Source organism: Papilio xuthus, unplaced genomic scaffold, assembly GCF_000836235.2.
Source record: "Papilio xuthus unplaced genomic scaffold, Pxut_1.1 DF827714.1, whole genome shotgun sequence".
Taxonomy (NCBI): Eukaryota; Metazoa; Arthropoda; class Insecta; order Lepidoptera; family Papilionidae; genus Papilio; species Papilio xuthus.
In genome coordinates, this window is record NW_013530935.1 from 3,676,916 (window position 1) to 3,694,698 (window position 17,783).

Consider the following 17,783-nt stretch of genomic DNA (forward strand, 5'->3'; position numbering starts at 1 on the left):
AATAATTGAGTTTAAATTAATGTTTATTATTTTAAATTTGAACCAAAGAAGGTTTCAAGGTTCGTAAACTTTAAGGTAGGGCAGTTGCCTTGTTTTACTTGAATATTGTTGGTCTATTGCAACTTTAATTCTATCTAAAATACCTTCATAATTTGAGCGTGGACTTGACTAGGACGCAATTTTCCCAATAATCCACCTATCACCTACCCCAAGTTCTGCTGTGCAATTTTTCTTTGGTTAATTAGTCGTATTTTTAAGTTTCGACGATGGTTTAAAGAACTTCTCTCTAAATTTGTAGGTACATGTCGTTCTTATTAGAATAATATTGAAATTTTATTTAAACCAACATACTACAAAACTAACATTTTTTCTTTAATCTTTTTATGGTTATTTAGTATTATTACAAACACATTTATTCAATGAGTCTTGTCTTTTATACGCATAAGATTTTTTTAATTAAGCCTCTTATTACTTAAACCTGATGTGACACACGTACAAACAATAAGGTTCCATTAGAGTACGCCAGATTATGTTATGGACAAATTGTAGTTTTTTTTTATATTTGCTTAAATTGTTTGTCAATTTGTGAGTCGTCACAAGAATACCTTTTAAAAAATCAAAACATTGTGCGTGTTGCATGTTTGTGTGTTGCCCAGGTTTGACCGAATGCAACCATTAGGTCACTGTGTAGTGTAGGATACATCTTGTATGTTATTTTATACATATGTATATAGATGGATTTACTTGTATAGGTTAGGTCCGACTTTGCAACTATTTTCACTGCAATTCTGTTATATAAACTAGGTCCACCTGCTTGCCTGTGGGAGAGTTGTTAGCAGTAGATGGCCTAGGTTCAAGTTAGCTTAGTGCAGATGGTAATTGTGTACTAGACGAGGTCTCTAGCGGGTGCGCGCCATTCGCCGCGTGTACAGGCGGCGCCGCGCCACCACGCCTGCACATCCGCGTAGTGAGCGCTGCGTTGCCGGCGTGCGTTCGCGTGCACCATCGCGCACACGCGACAGAAGAAGTACGTGTTTATAAATTCACCTGTACCCTGCAATTAAATATTATATATGAAACACAAGTAATTGATTAAAATAATCTTTGAACCACAAGCACACTAACAAGTACTGTTGTAGATTTAGCAAGAACAATAAAATCTCTTAAAGTATATCGCTCACTATATGTTCATTGAGCGACTGTTCACTTGCCTTCCATTTGAAGTAAGAGTTGTACAAGTTATCATCTTCGTCCAGTCGGTGCAAGTAGGCAGCGAGTTCCTCGGGGCCGGCGAACTCCTCCACGTGTATGTAGGAGTTATGTGGCGCTACCGCTGCGTACTCCGCCGGTCGCGCGCCCATCACTATCGGCAGTACGTTGTGCCTGTTACACAAGGAGGTTATAGTTATTTTTTTATTTCAGACATTTTCAAAAGTTACTGGATTTTTGTTCCACAAAGTAAGACTCGTTATAGTCTACGTCTAGAGTTAGAATATTAGTAATCTATCATATTTTTATCACTTAACATAATAACTTACTGTAATCCATTAACGAAGAACTTCTCAGTGATATAATCCCGACAATTAGAGTTTTCGAATGCTAAATAGAACTTGTAGTCATTATCCAGCATTTCTAGACAGTTAGGGTCTGCGCGCGGGCAATGCCGGGAGCCGCACGCGCCGTAAATATCCACTGAGATGTGCTTCGCAAGTTGGCGTGCGTATTGCAGTCGACGGTTTCGTGCGTGACAGTTCGATACAAACCACGCTACCTACAAATAATAATATGTGAAGACAAAATGCACGGAAAGGTCACATTAGAAGTGAACTGCCACATGCTTAAAGGGTTACTTAGAATCAGCGTAATTTTTGTATAACAAACCTACAATAAAACCTTTTTATTCGTATCTACTCTGTAACATTTTAGTCTAATTAGCTGCATAGTTTTACATTTTCAATCTCTTTGCTCCATACCTTTTTAGTCTTGTTAGCGGCATAGTTCCTATCGAGCTGGTTGTCAGTGACACGTGGGTCGTGGTAGTGCCAGCGTTCATAGGGCGCCACAATATCCGAGTCGCGCCTGTACGTGGCTGTCCAATTGAAGACATCGAGCGAGGCCGGCCGCAACGACGCCGTGTGGTAAGGACATTCCAAGTAGTACAGGATCCAGATCTGCGACGTTATTTGTAAAATAATATAGTTGTCTATTCTAAAGTGTAACCACAAAGAAGTCACCGATTAAAGGCTACGTGAAGATGAACGAAATGACAAGGCTCAAATAACGAGATCTTCTGTCGGTAGTTTTAAAAGATTAATCGTAAGAGGACATTTAAAATGGGTTTGTTATGTTATGCTTTGATTTTTTCAGTAGGCACTTTCCTTCTCTCTTTGTAAGTCAAGACATTGTTTTCTTAAGTCATTGACTATGACTTAGGAATTGGTGGCAGATTAAATCAGGAAATCATGTAAATAAAACATATGAAGCCAAAGTAACTTTAGGAATAGACATTTGTTAACTTTGGTGTTGGTAATCTATGTGATAAGATATGAAGAATTAGTGGCAATATAGGTATGCATTGAGTGTTAATTATCTTATCATTCTCAAACAGTGTTTACCTTGATCAATAAATATTTTAGCACTTTACACAACAGTCAATTATTGTACATTTAAAAGTACTTTTTAATATCTGCGAATACGCCGATATGTAGGTCACCAATCTAGTCGTTTTCCCTGAACACGCCCATATTTGGCATTTAAAATTACCTCGACATTTCCGTTCATATTACGTTTAAATTAAACGTTAGGAAAGTAAAAAGAGGATATTAAATTTGTAATGAAGCTTACTTTTGTGTCTACGAATATTAATTACCTGATTAATAGGACGATTGACGTTGAAAGGAGTATGATGGTCTTTGAACAAGATGGCGTCAGCGGTCGCCGCTTCCCTGGTATCCGCGGTAAGCGTGCAGCGGTCTACTGGACACTTGTTCCGGATAAACTCCGTCCGGCCGCCGGACACTCCCCACGTGCCCAGACCGTTTGCAAGTAGGATTCTCTTCATCGGTACATCTTCATCCGACGGCAATGTATACATAAGCTGCTCGTAGATCCTGTAGTAAAAAGAGTAGAGATTTTTTTTGCATCAAACATTAACGTCATTATACTAAATGATGCTCGATAGAAACTAAGGAGAACTGTTGTTTTTTAGTTACAAGAATGGTACGTGGTGTTTTACTTGCCCTTGTAACTGAAATTGAGGTTTAATGAAGACATACATATTTACAGTTGTCTTGGAATCTCGGTGGGTCAATTTAGTCAAGTTTGAAGGTTCTAACGAATGTGTATTATTTTTACCTATCATCGCCGGGTGCATCTTCTGGGAAGACTTTTGCCTTGGGGTCGTGCCGGCGCGGTCGCCGTTCACCGCCGCGCAGGAACCATTCCCGCTGCGACGGCTCGCCGACAACGCGCTCCACTTCCTCTACAGGTTCAGTTAGCTGTGAGAAAATACAATATGGAAGCTTAAAAATACAAAAGTCAAAAGGCTAAGGTATATTCATGACTATACCTCCAAATCGTGATTGCCTCACAGAAGGAGATAGGTAAATGGGTGTAGGCAACTACTGATAACCCTTTAATCATTGCAAACTGTGTTTCTTACTTTGGAATTGATTTTACTTTTCGAGCGTTAACACGCAGGTGGACGCTAAGCCGTTGTTGATCCGAGGCGCTGCGGGTTCGGAACGGTTAAAATTTAACGTGTGTTATAACCTGAAGTCGTGGTTCATCCCTGGTGGGTGGAGGCGAGGGCAGCCGCGATGGCGCGGCCAGCGGTGGCGGGCGCGGCAGCAGCAGCAGCGCCAGCGCTGTCAACGCCAGCGGCAGCAGCAGCACGCCGCGCCGCAGCGCTCGCGCCCCGCGCGCCCACATGCCCGCTCACCCCGCACACCTCGCCTCACCGCAATAACCCTCCCATCACACGAACGCCCTTGGAGTAACCATCACATCTGTAGAATAATAAGAAAAAGTGCCAAGACGTTAAGAAAAGTTCGAGAGATTATTTTCTATTAATTTCTTTAAAAATTTGGATTGTGTACTGTTTGAACAGCTCAATGGGCAGCGACATATACAATTATACTATGTAAAAGTATATTTTTATTCAACATTAACGCGACACAGTTTTTTAACCTTTATAATATAAATAAGTAAATAATTTTATTCCTTACAAGAACAACAAAAGAGATATTAAACATTAATGAGGTCTCATTACATTTTTCCATTCATTTGGCGCTTCTAAGATTCATTAGACATTATGAAGGCGAGCTTTTCATTGAGTTAGGTGCCGTCGTTAAGTTCTAATTGGATCGCAGATAGAGCTGACTTTTTCTACTTAATCTCACTTTCCATCAGGACCCGCTTTCATCCATTGTGTAAGCCGGAGGTAGTCGCACCTAATGAGTTACGATAACTTTAAATAGCCCATACTAACTGTACTAATTAAGTCTTTAATTCCTTATTTTGTTCTATCTAGGTGATCGCGACTTTTTCGTTAAATGAAATTGAATTCAATTTCGAAGGGATTTTAAATTACGTATTTCATTATTATTATCGAAAATTTATTTGATTTATAGACGCACGGGATTCTTAGTTGAGACTATTGTATCCTCAACTCACGTACGGAAAAGTCTGCAATCAGCTGACAATTTTATTTATGATATTTTATAAAGTTGCTAGTGAGTTTATGACGGAGTATAACATTGTTTACAGTTACATTATAACAATTTAGATATAAATTGTAGTTTTGCGTAGCAACGTTTTGAGCACATATATTTTATTTTATATTACGTTTGTTCGCTGACAGAAATATACTCTTTGATATCGATACGCTTGTCTTCAAAGGATAAAAGATGAAGTTGGTAGAGAATTTTCATCTAAGTTTTCACTTTTTGTTTCGTACAGCGCTCTAGCTATGTGAGATTTTCAATCTGTGAAATAGAAAGCTGTCAATGTGAACGGGGCTTTAATGAAAAGTGGAAACAAAGCTTTCCAAGAATGAATGGATCTCAGTCAGAAAAGATTTCTACATTCTACAGACTAAGTACTTGCTTTTAAGAAATATCTTTTAGTAGAAAACGGTTTACGGTGACTTATAGCAGTTTATTATGAAGATGAGAGAAGAGAATGATAATATTTAAATAAAAAGATATTTAGTAAGACAATAAGATTAATATATAACAGTTTTAAAGAAATAAATTCAATTCGTCGTTGACAGCAAACCCAAGGAGAAGGGTAAAGTAAAATGATATAAAATAAAGTGAAATAAACTAAAAATAAATAAAAAATATACATACGAATTGAGAACCTCCTCCTTTTTGAAGTCGGTTAACAAAATAAGTCTAGTGAACATGGCACAGTTACGTTATAAGAGTTTTAAGAAATACTTTTTTTAAAAGGGAAGTGTAAGCTTTAAAATACATTGTTTAGCGCTTTTTAAGAACTTAAAAATGTTACAAGAGTCGTTTTAAATAATGGACTTTGAATGTGGTCGGAAGTGTGATTTTAAAATGCATTGTAAGTATAATATAAAGAATTTTAAAAAGTATATGTTGTAATTACATTTTGCAAGTATTTCTTTTATTGTTTTTATTTGAAAAGGTGCTATTGCAAAACTTTTCAGTTTATTACTTAAACAATCATGGCACTCTACTCCCCTTTGATATTTTAAAGCAGTCGTGACAAAGAATGAGAAAGAATAAAAGGATAATTTTATTTCTATAACGAGTTCATTTCTTCGTTCTTTCTTAGGAAAATAGAATTGAAATGACTAGAATTTGGCCTCCAATATAAAAAAGTTATAAACACGTTTAAAGCGTGCGTACATTTTTATCTTATTTGAGTTTTCAATGAACTTGTATGTTCAATGCTGTCGGCATGGGGGCGATAATCAGTATACCGTTTTGTTGCCAATACGGGGCATTGTTAATGTGGGTTTTAACTACCGTAACACATATTGTCATCCTTCATATTCTCTTTGAAAAGACCGAGACAACAATAGTGTCAATACAAGTGTCAAAGCGGTAGAAACCAGCTGTTAAAATGACTCACGATATAACTGTAGGCACTCATTTTTTTCACAATTCGTTTAACGCGCTAGCGATAATTGCTTTGATATCTACTTTACTGTAATAATTAGTTAATTCCGAGTGAATGTACACTGGTTATTGCCCTTCATATTATACGTGATTTAGAATAATTTCCATAAAGCATTTTAAATATTTGAGAAATAATATTTCTAGTTGTCTATGGGTAGCTGTCATTTCACTATTTGACCAATATCAGCTGCATATTTCACTGCAAATTACAAACTAATGTACCATCATAGCCATGAAACAACTGGTGCAAGGTTGCAACACAATGAAAACATTTAATACATAAGGAAAAGAAAGTCTATCTCGATTATTTTAGATTAATATTTACAAAGGCTAGAGACTATAACCGTTGGGATTCGATAGTAGTATGGGACTTAATGAATTATAATAATAAATCAAATAATTTGTATGTACTTAATGCTTGTTAATTTTAGAGATTCAAGATGTACAAACATTGAAATAAACAATCAAGGACAGTTCAAGGTTATAAGGTGACAAGTTTACAAAGAAGGTCGAGTCTTCATGTTCCTGAAGTGCACCCGAGGCACTAAAATCATTTGCCAACTTGTTTCTAGGCCACTGTTACTATTGTTAGGCTGTATTCTCTTAAGTTTTACAACTAGAGCTTGTAGCATAGTAAGTATTTAAAAATTTTCTCTAGGTTCTAGCCTTATATTCCAAATTGTTATGACTCCGTTGCTTTACGTATTAAACTTTTGGCAACGGTATTATTTCTAGATTATTGAATTATAACCAGAGAAACCATAGAGATCAAGCAACAGCTTTAACAGTGGTAGAGCCCGCTTTAACATCTTCGCACGAATTGGCCCGGCTCGCCCGCTGAAATACCACGACCACACAGAAGACAGGCGTGAAGTGGAAGCAATTCCGCATTTTCTCTGATGCGATTTCAGCGATTTCAAGTGGCCGATCGCTCGTTTGCCACCTTATGATATAAAAAAAGAAGAAAACAATTCAAACAAAATGTTGTACTACATAATATGACTATGTAATAATAATAATTAACGTAAACTTAACTCATGACATATCTATAGAATAATATAGATAACGTGGTATACATTAACATTGTTAATCTAACTCGTTCATGTGAAATGCTTTTGTAGTATGTTAAGGAAAAGCGCACCACTAACAGCCTCCGAAAGAAAGGTACTTCTTATAGATAAGGATTAAACTATTTATGTTAGGTATTCAAAATAACCCGGGGTTCTAATTCTAAACAATTTCTTAAGAATAATATCTCATAGTTTCTTGAGAGACTAGGATGGATGCGTTAGTTGGAATAGAGTTCCCCCAATACTATTATACGCTCTCAAATTGTAATACTTGCGTGCAGTTTATGCAGCCGAAAGAATTTATTGTGCTTTCGTAATAACTTTGAAAACCTAAAAGCGAATGTTACGGTTCAGGTATTCTGTTTGCATTAAACAATGTGTTCGTTGTTCGTGTACTAAGCATAGATACCTGCTCGTTCGTTATCTGTATAGAGTAGGATCGGGCACATTCGACGCACGATAAAAAGTGTAATCCATCCACACCACGTCCATACACGTTATAAATAGGGCTGTCACATATTTAAGCTTTCATGGTGTATGTTCAAGCTACAGGGTTGATATATCATCTGTTCAGAATAAGTTATGTAAAACAAATCACTAGATGACGCCATAAAAAAATTATGATCCACAAAGGTATCAAGAGTTGTCCAGTGTTACTAGTCGACGTTTTTTTTACTGTCAGTGATTGGATATACGCCTAATGAAAATTGGCAGCCCTACTTTTAACGCTATTTTGTACATTTACCATTGATAAACATATCCGTTTAACATAAGTTTATTTATAGATAACTGTCTAAAATCAGTGTCTAAAATAAACATTATGTAATATCATTTTGTTTCTATATACCACGATAAATGATATTACCCTTTTTTATCAAATATGAATCATAATTTGGAGAAGTATAATGTTACGGAAACCAAAAAAAAAATCTACGTCCATAAATCATCATACTGACTGTAACACGGTGTAATCATAATTTAAATTCCCTCATTATGGCGGTGATAAACGTTTGTCAATTGTCATTATATTTATATACAGCCTCGGACGTGTTACAATTGTGATTAGTAACGTATGGATAAAGCTCGTATCACACTGAAGCAGAAAAGACGAAATAGCACATAAGTACAATAAAAGCAATCGATAAATTTAGAGATACTCGTATTACTTTTAGTTAGCAGATTAATTGTCTATATTAAATGAGGTATTTTCTTTTAATATACATAAGTACTATACAAATCATATTGTGACAAACAAAAATATCATTCTTTAAAATAGATATCACCGCTTAATTAGATAAACTAATACTAAATAAGTCATTGTTTCATGTGTCAAATTGATAAATTTGACGTTTCTACGTACGGTATAAGTACTGTATGTTTCTGAGGATAAAATCTCTGTTTAAAACATATGGTTACCTCTGTTTTTTTAAGATGTCGACATGAATGACGATATGTTTCATACAGAGATTTTGCTCACAGAAATTCATTAAGTTAGTAATAAAATAGTAGTTAAGTGTGGACAGAACTTTAGCGTTTACACTGTAACCGATGGCTTATTCTACGGTTATTATGGTGAAATGTTTCAAGGATTGTTCACATAAATATGTGCGGAACTAATTTTAATGCTGATAAGTATGGCATACAAAGCAGACTTAACAAAAGGCCACCAGAGCATATGACAATAATGTGGTAGACAATTTCATAACGCAAACATGTGTAATACATTTATCTAGTTGCATGTTACATTTACGTGAGAAGGATTGACGGATAGGGAATAATGATTTGACAAACCTTTGTGTTATCGCTCAAATAAAGTCAAATCAGGTACTGCTAATATTGTCTTTCTTAATATCATGGCTAAGGACGCATATACATAAGTTGTCAACTCGGTCTTTATGCCGTATGCGGGGAGTCCCCGGATACGCGCTAAGGACTAATTAAAACTTATAGTAAAATTCTAATTTTCAATATACTTTAGCATAATTTCTTACTTGTTCCTTTATAAAATCCTAGCAAACGATATGAATTTTCCTCTTTATAAGTATAGACTTATCTAATACTAATTTTTCTAGAAATAAAAATTACTTATCTTTATGCTTTGTTATCATTAAATAAATGCTTGATTGTTATGTCGATAACTTTAAATTATTATGAAAAATGATTGAATCTTTGAATTGAAATTGAAAATTGATAAAACAATACAATATCTCCTTCTAAAAAGTCGCCAACGCATCTGCAGTTTCTCTGTGTTGCGAGTGTTCATAGGCGTCGTTGATCATCTCGGTGTTCAATACACTCGTTTGCCCTTTTTTTATTAAAAACAATCGTGGCTTTTGAGTAATTTTATTGTGTAATTCGGTACATATAGCAACAATACTAAATTGATCTTGCCAATAATAAAATTATTATTTTAATATCGTTAAGGTTTTATATGCTGTCTTTATCAGCAGAATGCCTCGGGTTCAGGGTTCTAAGTCACGCTCGGAAAAGCCGATATGAATTTAATTCTCGCCTTTTTCTCGACGCGAAAACGACTCTACACAAGCATTGTTTTTACTACCGAGATTATTTCGATTAGTTAAAGATCTTATCTCTGTATACCATTATAATGGCAAGGAATGGTAAGAAAACGAATTGCATGTTATCGCCTTGTTACGACGGACTTGTTAACTAAACTGCGATCCGGCGCACGTAACCCAATCATAAAACAAACCGTAGCGTAACTACGTAGCTACATACAAGTCTATTTATTTCTTATCAGCTTATCAAAACTTCATGAATTAAATTTTTCCGTTTTGAAGTTAATAAAAATGTATTTCTTACAAATAAATTGTAAATTCCTTTAGTTAAGTAAGTATGGATATTAATATTATTTAAATTTATGATTGAAATAATAATAATAATTGCGGTTTAATAAAATAACGTATAGTTTAAGAAACAGATGACACAGGTGGCAAATCATCTGAAAATATATTATACATGTCACAAAAAAACTCAAAATAGCAGCACCAAGAGCGTAGCTACGCAGAACACAGATAAAAAACAAAGAATTGATAACATCCTTCTTTGTGAAGTCGGTTAAAAAAGGTTAGTAAACTTATGAAACAATTTCTAACTGTAACATATAGACGTAAAATATTGAATATTTTAGTTAATGTAACACAAATAATACAGACTCTTTGTTGTGTAGTATAAAGCTAATAAACTCAGCGGTAGTCATTACGACGATCATTAACAGTAGTTTCAACGATTTACAACTATAGTAGTCAATAGAAACAAACAATCAATTATTTGTATTTCTAGTTTGTACAACATTTATTGCAACACAAACATTTCTTAACCGTTCTAGCTGTTTCTATGGGAATTAAAAAACAAACTTAATACGCCTATGTGTTCTTCCAGACTATATTCTACATCTGTGCTAAATTTCATAAAGATACGTTTAGCGGTTCCGGAGATACCTTCAAACAAACATCCATCTATCCATCCATCCACCCAAAAATATTAGTAAGATTGCCGTCCAATAAAGTGACTGAAAACAAAAGCCATATAAATACCTAACCCGAATTCCTATACAATGATCATATATTTCAGTAAAATGAAGCAGCCTAGGACTCAACAGCTGTAATTAAAATATAACAATGGGCTCTTAATGAATACTGCAGTTTGTTTAATGCTATTGTAATGCATGTAACTACATATTACAATAATATTAAGACAAATATATACGAACTGTAATTTTGTTGCTAAAATATTTCAACATTTAAAAAGAATAACTTAAAGACCAAGGTGTCTTTTAACTATTATTGTGTCTGGTTTGTTATTAATTTAAAGAAGCGTCAATAGCCTAATGGTTAAGGGTACGGATTTCCGATCGCGGGAACGGACGGACGGTCGGGCGTTCGAATCCCGCTATTCGACTATTGTCGTAAGCAATGTTCTAGCACAAGTATAGAGTTTATTTGGAATGGTACAAGTAATATTATTAAAATAACAAAAAATCTTATCATCCGCTTTCTATACGTCCCCACTGAGGGGCTAGGAGCCTACCCTATGTTAGGGGTGACTAGGCCATAGTCAAGCGCAAAAAATCTGCTAATATTAAAAAAAATCCTGTTTAATCTACAACGTAACGAGAGATAGTATAATATATACTCGTATTTTTTGTTTTTACCTGTATTCAGACAACGACATTCACGATAATTCTAGTTTAAAAAGTAACAATAGAATATGGAAAGATACCTTTACATGCAAGTTGTTTACTGATAACCTTTAAAATGTTACACTTAATAATATAGAAAATAGTTTACACAAGACTTTTCACATTATTCAATGCAGTTTTAAACAATTTAAGAACGTATTTTCCACTTGTAAAGCGCCCCGTACACATTTAGCTGTTTTAAGCTTCGCTTTTTTCTCATATTTATAAATTCTACCCACTATTCTTTCTACTAATTACATTTGACATATTTGTCAAAAACCGCGTCAAGGTAATAGGTAATGCGGCAAAGTTGCAGACAGAAGCAAATATACATATTTTATAGCCAATAGTAAAACATATTTTAACAATTATACATACACTAGCGGACCCGACAGACGTTGTCCTGTCTACACGTCTTTAATTCGAATATTATTTAAAATTTGACACTGCGATGGTAGCGCCGTCTGTCGGATCCAATGTAAAACATTCCAAAATCAACAACTACTAATAAATTAAAAATTAATTAAAAAAACATTGTCCAGCGGACAAAATTGTAAATCTAAACCATTCCCAGATCCCCTTGAACACACACAAAAAATTTCATCAAAATCGGTCCAGTCGTTTGAGAGAAGTTCAGTGACATACACACGCACAGAAGAATTATATATATAAAGATATAAAATGTATTCAACCATCTAGTTGGTAAGATTTATAATTCGAATTGTATGAAGACGTTTCTCTCTTTTTTTTTAATTTCGGTGCTGTATTGAAATTAAACACTTCTAGTAGTAAAGACCAATGTATTCAATAAAACCAAGCCGATTATTTTGGTAATTGTGTAGCAAAAACAAAAGCGATCACTAACTTGATCTGTCATTAGATCTCATATCAGCGCTTCGGAATGTGTTTACGTGGACCTATATTTATGTTTTTGTTTGTTCCGTTCAGATGTAATGCAAAATGAGTCACGTGGAATGTGTGGTAAAAGTTGTAAGCTAAAGTGAATTTTGTCAATATTTATTATACAATTTTATAGAACAAGTTAGATATATTTTTTCGTGATATAAAGTGAGTTTTAGTTAGTTAGTTGTCGAAAAGATTTCATTGATATCGAACTTCTTAGAATTATATATTATAATCAATTTATTATTTCAATAATTGTTCCGATAACTTTTAAAAGTATTAAAACTTTTTACGCAATCTATAAAATAAAGTATCAAAGTGGATCAATCGCGGTCAACTTTAAAGCATTTTGTCGTTCGCCCGACTCCGTGGCTCAGGAGATTTTATATCTGGTTATTTTTATAACCTTTATTCTACATTTTCATCGGAACGTTTATTTTAAGGCGTTAGATTAAGTATACAGTTCAGGAACTTTTCTATTACACCAACAAACTGTCAGTTTATTTTGTTTTACACTTTTAAATAAATTATCAAAAAAAATCTTGTGTATGTTAAATAGCGTCGTTTAAATCTAGACATAGGACTTACAAAAGTGGCTAAAAGGATCTGGTAGTTTTTTTAAGTTTATTGGAAACAAATGAATAATCTTTTCTCCTTTATTATTTGTGTAGAAAATTTGGTTATTGTTTCATTTGTTTTCCAATAAATATTATTAAAAAAAATCACAAAATTATCATGAATTCTAAAATTAATGACTTAATGGTCTATGAAACTATCATATGCAGTATTTTATGTTTTCGTAAATGCAGTGTTAATGTGTCTTGCTACTTTCAGTGGAAGACTGGTGACCTGGTTTTATGAATGTTACGCTTTGTATGTTTTACTTTGTGAGTTAGCGAGTGACATTTTATCGAAGGGCCCTTAGTCGCAATGGAGTGTACTGACGTGTAATGTGGCATACATTTCACAGGTCGTACAAATTCAATAGATAAATAGAAAGTTACAACGTATAGAGCTTTGGAGTCAGTTCAATATAATTTGGAGAATTACATTTCATTTTAGATACACACTTTACTGAAGGTAAATCGCGCAAAATTATCGGATTTTTGTATACAAAATTTCACCTCACGTTTTAGCTCACGGTCTTTTTCTTCGAAAGGTAACAACCGACTATTATGTAGTCGTTTACGGTCAGAAATATAAATCAGTCGGTGGTCAAGGTCATTAAGTGACGTCATTATGCTAAAGTTTATGTTAAGTCAGTGCATGTTCATGTGTAGATGCATTGCTTGCATATAAAAATTTGTACCATGCACATGACAGAAAATGTGTGAATACTGGTATTCTCTACCCGATTATAATTTACTACGGTCTTTGTGTATATTTTGCAGCTCTCGCACTCCTACATTTTCATTCTATGCTTCATTATATGCTTCACAAATAAAGGTCGTAATTATCGTCATCATCAGCTCACAATACGTCCTCACTAAGGGTCTTGGGTCTACCTTAAGTTAGGGGTGACTAGGCCATAGCCACGCTGGCCTAGTACGGGTTGGTTGACTTCACACATATCTTGTTCATTTACGATGTTTTTTTACCGTAAGAGATCGTAAATCGATAAACACATCAGTAAATAGCAGGATTCGAACCCAGGATGTGCAGATTAAAAATATCGTGATATAACACGAAACAGAGTATCTTAGGGCCTATTTGGTTGCGCTTTAGATAACTTAGAAAACGGACATGTAAAATATTTACAAAGTTGGAACACGTTACGTAAACAAACTGGCTGTTTGTTTCTGCGATCGATATTTACAAATATGCAGTGGTTCAACAAGGTTACTATACTAAATTAGTTACCTGTAATGACATACAATATGTTTCTAGACATAAGTAAGGAAAAAATTCTTAGATATACATACTACGATAGAATTATTACAGCGATTGCAAGCAAATATTTTAAATTGAGTCTTTTTAATATCGTTTATATTGTTATTTCAATCAATTGGAACAAATAAAATGGTTAATGCTACTGCATGTGCAAATGCCAGTAAGACTCGCTTTTAGAGATGCAGCGAGAAAAATAGTATTTACTAACTAGTAACATGTTATGACACCAACAAAACTTATTAGCAATGGTATCTTTTTGCAATAGACCGAACACCGTAACATTCCTTTGCCCTTTTTCTTTGCTCTACTTAAAAAAAAAACATCGCTTAATAGACTGCTGCTTTTTGCTTTGAATTAACACCACTCAGAAAAACCACTGACAGTTAACAATTTGAATATTTAGCACATTTAACAACTAGGGTTATTAAACTTTGAATAACCTAACTTAACAATCCAACTAAATTACTTAGTACTGAAGTAGAAATTAAAATTATTTTAGTAATTTGAATTCGCTAACTGCGTTTGTATTAATTTTTAAACACAGTCGTATATATTTGTAGCTCTTCAATTAATATTTTGTTATTTAGTCGTTTTAAAATGATAACTTTTGCTGTATTGTAAGTTGTTTCGATTAACGTACGTTGTTATTCGATCATTACTTTTAAGCTACGTACCTGAAAGACGAGTTAATTAAAATGTTCTTTTTTATATAATGTATTTTCCTGATATTCATAATATAGGTAACTAACAACGTTTCAGGGTGGGGTCCTTAACGCTCAAGCGGCCCTGAGAAGGTGGTTTAACCCAAGAGTACGATGGAGCTGGACCCAAAAGATCTAGTTAGGCGTTGGAGGGTGGCGGTTGTGTTCCGTACGGAGATCCGTGGCGACCGCAGTGGGTTTTAGTCGGTGCAAGCCCGACATAACCACCATTGTCCCCCGCAAGGATGGTATGCGAAAGGCATTTACCCACGATAAAAGGTAACTAACAACGTAAGTTCCCAATTATCGACTTTTAAGCTGATTGCCATAACCATACCTATAATTTCAAGAACTAAAAAAATAATTTGATAAGAGGAAAAATAAAATAAATTGTTGGAATAAAAGTGCTGTATTACGTACGTAGTTAATAGTTTGAATAGATATAAAAGGTGATTCGAAACTCAATAAACAATACCAGTTCGGATCCAAAAGAACAATTTAGCATTATCACTTGTAGCTCTTCAAAAAAAGCATAGATACATATATCAATAGACTGAACATAACGAACCAAATTATTTGCATAAAAATGTGACCTGCTTTTAGTAATTATGCTTAAAATATTTAAAAGGAAGTGCTCGTAACGTCCGTTCTATAACTATTGTTGCACCTATATTCTAATCTCTTTGCAAATCTAGATGTTTTATAGTTAGATCAGTCTCTTAGTATAGATATCTTTTACTGAATGTACACATAGGATCACCCTTAGTGTCGACACTAGAGTCAAAACGACTCACGACTCTGAGTGTGTCTGTTAGATGCACAAATTTTTCGGACTTCTATTCCGGTATTTTTTGTTTTTAAATCTGACTGTTAATGCCTATTAATACTTGCAGTTGAATAAAACATATTTTATCATATCTATGAAGGAGGCTTTACTAAGTTATGTAACTTTTAACGTAATTGAAGCTTTCGCGCGAAATGTTTTGTAGTGGTTACATGATCGATCGTTAATGTTTTTTATTGTATATCTACGACTTCCGACATAATGTATTTAGACTATAACCTCTCTAATTAACTATTGTATTGAATTACCTCACCATATTATGAACCGCAATAAAAGCTAGCTTGCATCATTTCATTTTGTTTGGCATTCTAAATTCTAGTAACATTCTGTCGCCTATTTTCGTTAGTTATTCTTATTATATTGTATAAAATATTCAATTCTCGAAGTACCGTTAAGAACCTTATATTATTAGGCACCAAACCGCACCATATTATAGATCCGCAATACCTTTGAGAATGCGGTAATAGTCAAACTTTTGTACTACTTTGACCTGACGAAGTTCCGGCTCGTGCTGAACGTAAAAAAGAAATAAAAAGTATTTAACTGATTCACCATTGGTGCAGACTAATGGAAACGTTGAAAAATATAAAAATAAAATTGTATTTCACAAAGCGTGTCGGAATTTCAATTTCGACGACAATTGTTTTAACTGTCGATGAATCCGAGCCGTGGATGACGGCTTTGTTGGAAAATTATAAACAGTGGACTGGACCGGACCGGCAATGTCGTTTGGTGATTGTAAACATGTGGCTAATGCTCGGATATCGTTCAAATGTATTATCACATTGTAAAATGTTGTACAATTACTTTCAAAATGTATATCATACATTAATAGATTGTGAAAAATAGTGAACAATTTCGTTATAGGTACGTTTTCCATTAACACGCGATTTTCTCTACTGACTTTTTAATAATTAATGAATAACAATAATTTGTTTCTAACTTTATAATGTAAACAAGAATAGTTCTGCGTAAATCATAAAATTATGCTTTACAAGATTGCTTTTGTTTTATCTATTAAACATTTTTGTTAAAACGTTAACTAAATCAAATAAGATAGCGTTCAAATAAACATACATGAAGATGTTTTTGTCGTTTCGTTGGACAAATAGAAAAAAAGGTTGTTTTTCTCAAAAAATTATCACGACGACATTGAATTAAATTAAACATAAATCATCACCCAAAGAAATCGAAACATATGGAAATGTAAACCGCGATTATACTTACGTGAAAACTAATTCTTCAGCACTTATTTCTTTGTATTGAATCGTTGATTGGCGTAGTAGAAAGCTTTTTATAAATTATCACTTAAAGCGGACGTATGGTGATTTTTAAGTCATAATATACGAACGACGTGGGATCGGGTGTGCGCGATACGTTTTGACGGACGCGTCGATAGCTGGTGTAGGCGCGCGCTCGCCAGCGATGGCGGGTCGCGGAGTATTGGCGGCAGTAGTGCGCGCGCACCGGCCGCCTGCCCGCAGCCCGCTCGCGCATGCCCCCTGTCTGCACTGCATTGACGGTTTAACTGCGTGATCGTCTGATGGTGGCTGTGACGCAGGCTCTATGCACTCGCAAGCTAGTGCACAACTAATATTTTTTGATTATATATTTATTTGTTCGACTGCATTTCGTAAATCGTACTAGCTCTATTCATGCGTATATCGCTGCGTCGTTTTCTCTTAGGATTAACCTCCTGACATGACCTTCGAAATGGCTATAGTATGCTACGAGCTTTAAATATGAAATATTAATCTTTATTTACAAGACTACGTCTCCTGTGTTTCTTATTATTCTACAGATCCATTCGTTATCTTCTACCTATGCAAATAAAAATCAATGTTTGTCTGCTATGCGTGGCTGAACGATATGACAAACCCTATAATGTTTCTTTCCGGAAATAATCTTATAATCCAATAAGGATATTCGTTTAATGATAAGCGCTTAAGCGTATTCAATTTATAGGTGCTTAGTATTTGGAAGAGTTCTAACCCCTATTCCGTACGGCATGGAGTTGATTAC

General features: G+C 34.5%; 1 protein-coding gene across 1 annotated transcript; it reads right to left on the reverse strand.

The window, feature by feature from the left end:
* Window positions 1-559: 559 nt before the first annotated feature.
* Window positions 560-17,250, reverse strand: FucTA (glycoprotein 3-alpha-L-fucosyltransferase A). Its single transcript, XM_013310890.1, has 8 exons — window positions 16,989-17,250; window positions 3,772-4,007; window positions 3,355-3,497; window positions 2,870-3,110; window positions 1,974-2,171; window positions 1,539-1,771; window positions 1,212-1,383; window positions 560-1,054 (listed from the first exon to the last, which is right to left on the reverse strand). Exons 2-8 carry the CDS (start codon window positions 3,928-3,930, stop codon window positions 887-889), a joined length of 1,314 nt encoding a protein of 437 aa, XP_013166344.1. The 5' UTR covers window positions 3,931-4,007; window positions 16,989-17,250; the 3' UTR covers window positions 560-886.
* Window positions 17,251-17,783: the final 533 nt, after the last annotated feature.

Bases quoted from the DNA above. Each gene is read 5' to 3' on its own strand.
- FucTA (XM_013310890.1), bottom strand. From the start codon at position 3,930: ATGTGGGCGCGCGGGGCGCGAGCGCTGCGGCGCGGCGTGCTGCTGCTG. The intron at 1,384-1,538 runs GTAAGTTATTAT...CTTGTGTAACAG, and splicing joins TTCTTCGTTAATGGATTACA to GCACAACGTACTGCCGATAG. The intron at 1,055-1,211 runs GCAAGTGAACAG...ATTTAATTGCAG, and splicing joins ACTCTTACTTCAAATGGAAG to GGTACAGGTGAATTTATAAA.